The sequence below is a fragment of the Eptesicus fuscus genome, chromosome 1, assembly GCF_027574615.1.
Source record: "Eptesicus fuscus isolate TK198812 chromosome 1, DD_ASM_mEF_20220401, whole genome shotgun sequence".
NCBI lineage: Eukaryota > Metazoa > Chordata > Mammalia > Chiroptera > Vespertilionidae > Eptesicus > Eptesicus fuscus.
Genome location: NC_072473.1, coordinates 44,990,199 through 45,002,438, shown reverse-complemented (window position 1 = coordinate 45,002,438; position 12,240 = coordinate 44,990,199). Strand labels below are relative to the sequence as shown.

Here is a 12,240-nt window from a genome sequence, read left to right as displayed (position 1 = left end):
GTTTGCCGACCACTGCCCTAGGAGATATATCACAAAAAAATATTACAAAAAGCAATGTCAAGAGATTTTACTGTTTTCTTCTATCAGTTTTATGGTTTTGAGTCTTACATGTAAGTCTTTAATTCATTTTGAGTTTATTCTTATACTAGAGGCTCGGTGCATGAAATTCATGCCCCAGGGGGGGAGGACGGGGATGGGGTGTGTCCCTCAGCCTGGCCTGCACCTCTTGTATCTGGGACCCGTCGGGGTATGTCCGACTGCCGGATGTCCAACTGGCCTGCAGAGATCGGGCCTAAACCGGCAGTCAGACATCCCCCGGGGGATGTAGCAGTGCGCCAATTGGCAGGTGGCCAGGAAGAAGCCAGAAGTGGGGCTGGGTGTTGCACCGCTCACACTCATCCCAGCCCACTATGCCTAGAGCTGCCACAGTCACGAGAGGCTACTGCTGCTGCAATTGCGCTCATCAGCCGTGAGCCCGGCTTCTGGCTGAGTGGTGCTCCCCCCGTGGGAGCGCACTGAACACCAGGGGGAAGCTCCTGCCTTGAGCGTCTGCCCCCAGGTGGTCAGTGCGCATCATAGCGACTGGTCAACTAGTCATTCCGTCGTAACAGTCATTTAAGCTTTTATATATATACTAGAGGCCCGGTGCACGAAATTTGTGCACAGTGTTGTGTGTCCCTCAGCCCAGTCTGCACCCTCTCCAATCTGGGACCTTTTGAGGGATGACCAACTGCCCGTTTAGGCCTGATCGGGCCTAAACGGGCAATCAGACATCCCTCTCACAATCCAGGACTGTTGGCTCCCAATCACTCGCCTGCCTGCCTTTCTGATTGCCCCTAATCGCTTCTTTCTGCCAGCCTGATCACCCCCTAACCACTCTCCTGCCAGCCTGATTGATGCCTAACTGCTCTTCCCTGCAGGTCTGGGTCCCCCACAACTGCCCTCCATTGCAGACCTGGTCCCTCCCAACTGCCCTCCCCTGCTGGCCATCTTGTGGTGGCCATCTTGTGTCCACATGGGGGCAACCATCTTTGACCACATGGGGGCAGCCATCTTGTGTGTTGGAGTGATGGTCAATTTGCATATTACTCTTTTATTAGATAGGATAGAATATATATAGATAAGCAGTAAGAAAGTAAGCCAGTTTTAGTTTTCTTCATGTATCTGTTCAATATTCCCAACACCATTTATTCAATACACTATGTTTATCCCAATGTATATTTTTACCTCCTTTGTCAAATATTAATTGACTGTAAAGGAATGGTTTTATTTCTGGGCTCTGTTCTGTTCCATTGATTTATATGTCTGGTTTTATGCCAGTATCATGCTGTTTTGATTACTAACACCTTGTAGTACTGTTTGGGATCAGATAATGTGATACCTCCAACTTTATTCTTTCTCAAGATTGCTGTGGCTATTTGGTGTCTTTGGGAGGTTCCATATACACTGAGTGGCCAGATTATTATGATCACCTGACGTTTCTAGGCAAATTAGCCGTACACTGCATCATATGGGATATGGAAGCCAAAGGCCTGTTCGAACATCTTTGCTGTCTGCAGTTACCAAGATAAAACGTCTCCAATTCGCACAGGAACACAAGGATTGGACAGTTGAGCATTGGAACAAAGTCATGTGGTCCGATGAATCACGTTTCCAGTTGCATCATGCAGATGGCAGAGTGAGAATTTCACAGAAACAGCATGAAAGCATGCACCCCACATGCATGAGTACAACCCTTCAAGCTGGTGGGGGCAGTGTTATGGTTAGGGGCATTTTTTCCTGGCATGATTTGGGCCCTTTAATTCTTGTGGAACAACGTCTGACTAGCACAACATACCTAAGTATCATTGCTGATCAAGTTCATCCTATCATGTTGATGGCGTATCCCAATGGAGATGGCTTCTTCCAACAAGACAATGCGCTATGCCACGGTACTCGTATTGTGCAGGAGTGATTTCAAGAACATGAGGGAGACTTACCTTGCTTAGGTGGCCCCCACAACCACCAGATATCAATCCAATTGAGCATTTGTGAGACGAAGTTAAAAGAGCCATCAGGCAGCTGGTTCCACAACCATAAAATCTCACAGAACTGGACAGTGCTATTCATCAGGCATGGTGTCAAGATTCCTCACATCACCTTTCAACATCTCGTGGAGTCAATGCCAAGAAGAATGGCCGCAGTGTTGAAGGCAAAAGGTGGCCCAACGAAGTACTGATGGGGTGGTCATAATAATCTGGCCACTCAGTGTAAATCTTTGGAGAATGTGTTGCAGTTCTCTGAAATATGCCATTGTATTTTGATAGGAAGTGTGTTGAATCCACAGACTAATTTGGTTAGTATGAACATTTTAGTTATGTTAATTCTTCCTTTCCATGAACAGAGTACATGCTTCCATTTATTTGAAACTTCTTTAACTTTTTTCTTCAATGTCTTACCATTTTCTGAGTACAAGTGTTTTACCTCCTTGGTTAAATTTCTTACTTGATAATTTATCTTTAATGATGCAATTGTAAATTATGTAGTTTTCTTAATTTCTCCTTCTGGTAGTTCATTATTGGGAGTATAAAAATGCAATAAATTTCTGAATAATTATTTTGTATCCTGCTACTTTACTGAATTCATTTATCAGGTCCAGTAATTTTTTGGTGAAATCTTTAGGGTTCTCAATAAGTACTATAATGTCATCTGCAAATAACAACAGTTTTGCTTATTCCTTTCCAATTTGGATGACTTTTATTTCTGCTTTTTGTCCAATTGCTGTGGCTAGGACTTCCAGTACTATGTTGAATAAGAGTAGTGAGTGTACAGCCCTGTCTTGTCCCTAATCTTAAAGAAAACAACTTATAGTTTTTTCCTGTTGAGCATGTTAACTATGGGTTTGTCACATATGGCCTTTATTATCCTATCTAATAAAAGAGTAATATGCAAATTGACCATCACTCCAAGACACAAGATGGCTGCCCCCATGTGGACACAAGATGGCCACCACAAGATGGCCTGCAGGGCAGGGCAGTTGGGGAAGACCAGGCCAGCAAAGGAGGGCAGTTGGGGGGGACCCAGGCCTGCAGGGGAGGGCAGTTATGGGTGATCAGGCAAGCAGGGAGGGCAGTTAGGGGTGACCAGGCCGGCAGTGGAGGGCAGTTGGGGGAGACCAGGTCAGCAGGGGAGGGCTGTTAGGGTGGACCAAGACTGCAGGAGAGGGCAGTTGGGGGTGGGGGCCAGGCCTCCAGGGGAGAACATTTGGAGACCAGGCCTGCAGGGGAGGGCAGTTGAGGGGGGGACCAGGCCTGCAGTGGAGGGCAGTTGTGGGTGACCAGGCAAGCAGGAAGGGCAGTTAGGGGTGACCAGGCCGGCAGAGGAGGGCAGTTGGGGGAGACCAGGTCTGCAGGGGAGGGCAGTTGTGGGCAATCAGGCCAGGAGGGGAGGGCAGTGGTAGGGGGGCAGGCCTGCAGGGGAGAGCAGTTAGGGGTGACCAGGCCAGCAGGGGAGGGCAGTTAGGGGTGACCGGGCCAGCATGGGAGGGCAGTTGGGGGCAACCAGGCCCACAGGGGAGGACAGTTAGGGGCAACCAGACTGGCAGGGGAGGGCAGTTACAGGTGACCAGGCCGGCAGGGGAGGGCAATTAGGGACAATCAGGCCGGCCGGGGAGCAGTTAGGCGTCGATCAGGCTGGCAGGGGAGTGGTTAGGGGTGATCAGGCTGGCAGGCAGAAGCGGTTAGGGGCAATCAGGCAGAGGCAGGCAAGCTGTTGGGAGCCAGTAGTCCTGAATTGTGAGAGGGATGTCCGACTGCCTGTTTAGGCCCAATCCCACCGGGTCCCAGATTGGAGAGGGTGCAGGCTGGGTTGAGGGACACCCCCCCTCCATGCATGAATTTCGTGCACTGGGCCTCTAGTGTTGAGATAAGTTCCTTTTAATCCCACTTAGCTGAGAGTGTTTATCATAAATGGGTGCTGGATTTTATCAAATGTTTTTCTGCACCTATTAATGTGACCTTATGATTTTTATCCTTTATTTGTTCATGTGGTATATCACATTAATTGATTTGTGGATGCTGTACCCACCTTTCACCCCAGGAATAAATCCCACTTGGTCATGGTGTATGAATTTCTCCATGTATTGCTCTATTCAGTTTGCTAATATTTTGTTCAGGGTTTTTGTGCCTATGTTCATCTGGGATATTGGCCTTTACTTTTCTTTCTTTGTAGTGTCGTTACCTGGTTTTGGGATTAGGATAAAACCAGCCTCCTAAAATAAGCTTTGGGGTCTTCCCTCTTTTTGAATTTTTGGGAAGATATCAATTCTTCTTTAAATGCTTGGTAAAATTCACCTGTGAAACCATCTAGTACTTTTGTTTGTTGGCATTTTTTTTATTACTATCCTGTGTACAGGAAGATGGTCTTCGCTTTAAAATCACACAACTCAGTCTCTCCCTGTGTGTCTCTGGTGCCTCCATGTTTGCCCGGAATTCCTTGAACATTTTTTTTTTAAGAAAGACCGCAACATTGGCCCATGTTCACCAGTTCGCAGGAGCAGAGCCCACAGCCGTTTGTGACACTGGCAGAGTCGGGTATCAGGAGTCATCATGATGGGGCTAATGTACCTCCCTAGCTATATAGGAGTACTCAGCCGAGAAATGATGGTGTCCTATGGCAGCTGAGGTGAGGCAATCAACACAGAGACATTAGCACTGTCTCTCCAGCTCTGCCCCCGAAGACACAAAATTCAGTCTCTCCCTGTATGATTCTGGTAATCTCCGAGCTGCTGTCTCCTCCTTGGGAGCCTAGGGTGAGTGTTTGTGAGCAAAATTTTGTGTGCTGGCCCTTTCACAGCTTGCCTGGGTTTCTATTAGACTTCTGCCTTAGCCCAGTAGACAAAATCCCAGATGATTTTCACAGCCAGATGTTTCATGGGCTATTCTTCCCAGCAGTGGTGCTGAGTTGGGTGCTCTCAGTGGCAGGCTGAGGTCCCCATGCCCCTAAGGGGGTCCTCTATAGCTGAAATATCTTTCTGGATTCTCAACCCCTCCACATGGATCCTGCGGCGTTTCACAACTCTGTCCCTTCTACAGGTCTAGACATGGCTTCTTCTTTATATCCTCAGTTATAAAACTTCTGTTCAGCTATTCTTCAAATGGTTCTCCAGATAACTTAGTTGTAATTTTGATGTAGTCATGGGAGGAGCTGAGGGCAACGTTCACCCATTCTGCCATGTTTGATCCCTCTGAGGATTAATTTTTCTATATTCATTTCTAATTACTTTTAATTAGTTTATATGAGGTTAGTACAACAGTTTACAAACTATAGGTACTAAGTATTTGTTGACAGAGAATCAGATATTAGCCTTGTAAAAATATCTTTGTCCTTAAGGAAATTAGATTGATCTAGATTTCATACCCTGACATTACCTATCACCAAGAAACAGAAACCTGTGTTTCAAAAAAGAGTGGAATTCACTCTAAAAATAGTCTATCCAAATGCCATTATTTAAGACTTCTCCCTTTGACTAAATTAATTAGTCATGTTCTAGAAAACAGTCTGCCTTCAACTTGTCAGCAAGGTACTTACATTCAGTTAATGAAGGATTAAAGGCCAATTTGCTACTTCTGCCTCAGTATAAGCTTTACCCTTGAGTAATTTGTGAGTAGAAGACAATTTGGCAACCAGAACTGTACTAAAAATGAATATGAGTTTTTAAAATTACGACATTCGATTTATAATGGTATGCTCTCTCTTAAGCTTAAACAAACAGAATAAAGTATGGATTCTTGGTCTGTTGCTCAGCATCCTGATTTAATTCCTCTCCGAGAGAAGGGTCTGATTCATTGAGAGAGCACTTAACAGAGTCCATAGATGAAAAAGGAAACTGACTAAAGTATTTTGGTTTTACTCTTACCTCTCCAATCACTCTTTCCAATGTTTCCACTACTATTTACTTTACTTTCCTATAGGAACACATTTATCACAGGGTCTGTCTCTAGTCGCCTTCTATTTCTGTTCTTTTCCTTGGTGAATTCATCAAATTGCATTGTTTCAACTATTATCTCCTAATCTTTCTAACCCTGGGCTCCTTCCTCAGCTTGTCTTGTATTTTGTATTACCAGCTAAATATCTCTATCTTGATGTTCTACTAGCACCTCAAACTTAACATGCCCAAAACCAAAATTTTCATCTTCACAAAGACCTCCCAACATACTTCTGTTAAAAAGGCACTATCATTCTCTAATTCTTGACAACATCTTTGAATCCTATTCCTCTTTTTTATGTTGCTAAGTCTTAATGATTCTACCTCCCTTACCTCACAATATCTCTGGCATCTTTTCCCGCCATATTACCATATATGCCACTATTCCAGTACAACAATTACTTCTCACTTAGACTATTAAGTTATTATCATAACTGGTCGATAAATATTTGCTGAATGAATGCATGAATTGAAAATGAATGGTATCTGTACTTTAGGTCTCTCATTACCCTAATCCATCTTATACATCAGGGACAGATTAATTTCCTAAACTAAAGCTCTAACTTTACTCAAAATAGTTTACTACTTCCAACATAATTTAATAAATTTAATACTTTCCAACATAATTAAATAAATTTTCATTGTACAGTTAAGGGATTTCGCCTTAGGAGTTCTATTTATCTTTTCAAAATTACTTTGAATTCCTTGGAAACATTACCCTCTCACTGGAGCAAAGTTGTACTACTCACTTCTCTATACATACTCTATCTTCCCTCTCATCTCCTTCTTGTTATTCCTATACCTATAACAAGCCCATTCATTAATCCAGGCCTGTCTCAGATATCACCTCCTCTATAAAACCTTTCCTGACTCCCCATCATTGTGGTTCTTTCCTTTGAAACACCCTCAACACTTCTTTTAAATCATTTATGACCTACTCTGTATTATAGCAATAAAATAAAACATGTTATTCTGTATGATTTGAGAGAAGAAATGTGATTTATTTATATTTGAATACTCTGCAGGGCCAAAAACAGTACTTTGTATGACAAGTTCTCAATAAATATTTTTGGGGTAGGAAAAAAGAGTAAAAAAACAGGAACACACATGATACAAAGAAGAAGTAAATTATAAGACCTGAGTTCTACAACAAAATGTTAACACATATGTAAGGCTGGTAACCAAATGATAGCCAAACCTCATTTATACTTTTAAGCAGACTTTGTTTTTACCATATTTATGATGGAAATCTGAATTTATTTTGATTTTAGCATTACATTGTTTCACTGTATGCCAGGCACAGTTATAAGCCTTTTGTATTTTAAATTATTTATCCTTTATAACAACCTTATTTTGCTTTATTTTACAAGTTAAATTAAGAAACTGGGGCACAGAGACTAAGCAACTTGAGCAAGGTTACCCCAGGAAGTCTGACTCCACAGCCTATAAATGTACCATTACTGTATACTGTACCTAAAGATATGTACAGCACTGACTTAAAATGTGAATAAATTAAAAATAAGGGATGTTTATTGAAAGCTCAGTCATTATTATAAGTTTGCCTTATTAACATGTATTACAGTACAGCAAGAAACTGAGGAGGCTGCTAATATATACAGAGCCCGTATAATGAATGGTACCAAAATGCCCAGCTTTTGTTGTTGTTTCTTTCCCTTTTTTCCTTTAATATCACACTGTTGTTTACCACTTAGGACTATCAATGTGCCTAAAATGTCTTTATCCTTTACAATTTACTGGGAACTGAGAACAATGTATTAAATATCTACACTAATAAAAGAGAAAGATGCAAATTGACTGTAGATTTATGACACCCACCAGCCAATCAGGAGTGAGTATGCAACAAAGATGGTGGGTTAATTTGCATACGCAGACACCCAGCGACCATGGGCCGTGCAAAACACCTCTAGGCAGCGTGGGAAGGCAGAAAGGCGGCTCCAGACCAGAGCAAAGGCGGTGCCTGCAGCCAGGGGAAGGAAGGCCCATTCTTGCATGAATCTTTGTGCATCAGACCTCTAGTATATTAAATAAAAGCCAACAAGACACTGAGGAGTTTCTTTTATAAAAGTTCCTTATGTTTTGCTCCAATAAATGATCTTCTATTAGACATCAGGAATGAATTCCATTAAGTTGAGGCTGTTCTAAGTCTGATCCACAGATAAATCAGACATTACCATATAATTTCTGCAGATTGCATACAACAGTTACTATAGGGTCCTAAATGTTGACAATGCTCCCCCAAAAGTGCCTTACATCAGTTCAAGTTTCAATACTAGAAAATATCATAGCATTTCTTATAATAATGATCAACACATAATTTCTTAATCTTACCTTTGCGCAACCCAAAAATCCCAGGGAAATAGCAACCCTAGCTCGTAGATCTGGCCTGTCTTTGGGCCACACATAAGAAAGCATTGCTCTTATGATTTTCCGAGTATCAACATCTTTTAACTGTTGAGAGAAAACAAAGCAGTGAGTAACATGTTATTTCAAATATAACTATATTTCAATAATGTAGAATTATGTCCCTAATGAGAAAAACATAAAAAGATTACAAACATAAATTGTATACAGAATCTAAGGTCAATATCTTAAAAACTCAAACTATTTTGGAGAAAAAGAAACTTTCAATTACTTTGAAAAAGCTACTCACTTCTCTTAATTTCCTACTTTCAGCTATAGTTATCCTTATAATGCCAGAAAGTTACTAAGTGGGGGTGAGGGGACATGCACTATACATTTATTTCTTACCAATTAAACTATTAAAACATTACATAAAATTTAAACATTTCCATCTTTGTGGTCAAAATCGTTATGTACTTTTGGGGGTTTTATCAGTACATTTACTTAAAATGGTTTGAAGTCCTAAGCCCAAACTACTGACACAACAGTGTTACAATACAGTGTTTAGGAAGGTAGGTGTCTTGGCAAAGTGTGGGTTATTACACTAATGCTTGATCTAACTTAAGTTTACCTTACATTTCTTTTACCCATTTACTGAGGCAACATTCCCATTAGACCCTTTGTTTTAGTTTTAGCTTTTAAAGGTACAATATTAAGAATCAAACCACACTTTCTAAAGCAAAAATATACAGTAGTCCTCCCTTATCAACAGGGAATATGTTCCATGACCCCCAGTGGACGCCTGAAACTGTTTGATATTTAGTATCAAACCCTAAATATACTATGTAATTTCTATATATACATACCTATTATAAAGTTTAACCCTTTGCACTCGCTTGCTTTTTCTACTCGGGATTTAATTTTTTATATACCCCAGATTTTACAAAGCGCGGCAGTAGAATAAAAAAACTGGAGTTTCTTTTCATACAAACTTATTTGGATTTTTTTTATATTTCAAATTATTGATACATTCAAAGAGTAATTTTAATCTCTATAATTTTTCATGGTGTGGTATTTTTTGAAACATTTACCCACATGAAGACCTGGTTTACATTCACATGTTTCGCAAATATAAATCGTCTTCTTCCTCCTTTGATTTTTCTGTTAGAACAAACAACACAATCTCTGTGTTTTTTGTTAGGGTGAGGTGTGATTATATGGAGCTTTACATCTCAACGTTGCTCTAAGTTAGTGGATAATAATCTACCCCTGGAAGTTAGTGTACCATCTCTGAATTCTCCAAGATCATGTACTAGTTTCCTAATAAATTTCACATGCGTTATCGGTTTTTCATTTTTTCTTTTTTGGCATTCTTTGTACAATATATAGGAATTTAAAACACTGACCTCAAGCCCCCAGAAAAACAATTTATGCCACCATTTTAGAGTCTTCCTCATAAAACAGTATGTGACTGTGTAGTGATCAGCTATATCAACACCCCCCATAAACTTTGTATAGTTGGTCATGACCTTGGGTTTGAGGACTATTTCCTTCCCACCACCACGCACTCTCCTTTCCACAGACTCAGTCTCTAAAGTGTCCCATGTACTGAGCATTGTGACTATCCTCTTGTCTTTCCACGCAAGAAGCATTACATTTTCATCCCTGAAAGCCACTATCTCTACTTTCATTAGCGTTGGATGTTTGATAACTGGTGGATTATCTTTCCTATTGGGCATTATTGTCCCTGTCAAGTGTGTTTTTTTCCTTGAACAATTCCTTTGCAAGAATGACACTAGTGTAATACCTGTCAGTGAAGAAATGATAACCTTGAGAACCAGGTACTGAGTTCTTCAATCTTTCATGAAGTTCTAAAACTATTCTGCTAGTAAAAGGGAGATCAGGTCTCACCAACGTTTCAGATGTTATTCCTCCATAAGGGACAAATGAATGTACGTAATCACATTTTGAATATGAGAGGACATATAAACGATTACCCCATTGTGTTGGCTTTTTAGGATTATATGTGATGAAGTATATCTTTCCCCTGAAACCAACAACAGCCTCATCAACAGCAATCTCTCTTCAAGGACAGAATCTCTCCCTAAATTTCATTTCAAGGTATGACAAGAAGCAGTTTACCTTCTCGGTTCATGTTCTCAAATCTTTACTTGAGTTTTGGTCGTTTTTCAAGTGTAACATCCAAAATATTTGCAAGAACCTTTCTCTTGAGGGGGAGCGAAAAAATGGCGATGGAATAGAGTCGGGTTTGGAGTCTGGTCCTGGGGCGGAGAGTAGGAGAAGCAGAGGCTCCCAGAGGGAGTGTATGTGGGCAAGCCAAGGGACAGCTAAACTCCAGGAGAAGGAGAGGGAGTGCTGGGCGGTGTTCCACTGACTGGGCAGCACCCACAGGAGCTGGGTCCCCTCCCAGAGCTGCGGACTCTCCAGGCGCCTTGCCATCTTGCAAGGAAAGGAGGATTTTATTGGAAACCTGATTTTCCGCGACACTGCGACAACTGCAAACACTGAACCACTGCGAGCACAAGACCAACGGTCCCCTATGGGCGCAAACATTCGGATTCAAAGGAACTCTTCACTGCACCACGGAAAGGTCAGATTTTGCCTGAAATAAGGTGTGGTTTCTAATCCCTGCGGTGGGTGAGGGAAGCGCTGGGTGAGGGAAGCACGGCAGCCACAGGACCGGCAGGAACCGGGAGTTCTGTGCCTAGAAAAATCGGCAGCAGTTGGAACTGCCGTGATCCGTGAATGTGGAGGGGGGTCTTCTGAGCGGCTAACAGAAGTGACCTCTTGAAAGCAACTCATTTTAATCTGACGAGGAAGGTCAGACTAAGAATTTTCAAAGGAGTGCAGGATCCTTAGTCTGGCGCACAGACCCACTGTCCGGACACTTGGGCTCTTTCCGACTCTGATTGCTAAGCCCAATACATAGGAAAACCCAGGTGGAAAGGCCCTGAAAGACTGCAGGGGGATGTTGTTTTTTCGGAACCTGGGGAGCAGAGCTGGGTGTGATCATCGGAGAGGCAGCTCTGAGGCGCACACCTCCACAAACCGGTAGTGAGTGCCATAGAGGGGGGGGGAAAAAAAAAAGCTAGAGAGGCCCGGAAGTCAATTCAGAAACACTGCCACCCAGGGGCTGAAACGCTAATTGTCTCTGGTGTAATCAAAAATAAATACGAGAAATTAAGACATGGCAGGCTTAAAAAGCAGGACTGGCTTCCAACACTGAGGAGCCCTGGAATGAAGCTGAACTGAAATACCGCCCAGACTGGGAAACAGGCGTACCAAACAGAATAATAGAGGAAGTGAATGACAGCCGCTACTGCACATTTTAGTCTTCCTATTTTTTAATTTTAAATTCTTTTTCAATTTTTTAAATTTTTTATTCTCATTTTTTTTATTTTCATTTTTTGCATCTTTTACTTAAGAAACTAATTTTTTTTCTTTTTCCTCACTCGATTTTCACCTTTTTAATTATTACATTTTTATTTTCAATCGGCATTATTATTAATATTATTTTACTTTTTTTTTTAATGTCATTTGATTTTCTCTTTCTTTTATTTTTGGATTAGTGTCCTACATTCGATTTGCATCTTTCCCTTACAATCGTTTTACCCTATCTCAAAGCTAACATTATGCCATCACTCTCCTCCTAACCTTTCCCCTTTTGGTCTCCTGTTTATCTTAACCCTTTCTGGCTTTAGATTTTCCCTACTTTTTCAGTTTACTCTCTGCTAAAACTTCACCCTACTTATATATCTAATTCCCAACACCCTGCTCCAAATCCATACAAACCTCTCTCTACGCTACCAAAAAAAAAATTATTTTTCTCTCTGGCCTTTTGTTGTTGTTTGCTTGAATGTTGATTAGATTGAATTTTTATGCTTTTTTATGAG

At 41.4% G+C, this 12,240-nt stretch overlaps 1 protein-coding gene across 1 annotated transcript in view; it reads right to left on the bottom strand.

Annotated features, from left to right (window-relative positions):
• The window catches only part of ABCB7 (ATP binding cassette subfamily B member 7), a 161,419-nt gene that overhangs the window by 76,295 nt on the left and 72,884 nt on the right, over window positions 1–12,240 (bottom strand). Inside the window, exon 3 of the mRNA XM_008158871.3 lies at window positions 8,315–8,434. Within this exon, the coding sequence (XP_008157093.1) occupies window positions 8,315–8,434 (120 nt within the window). The remainder of the gene's footprint in view (window positions 1–8,314; window positions 8,435–12,240) is intronic.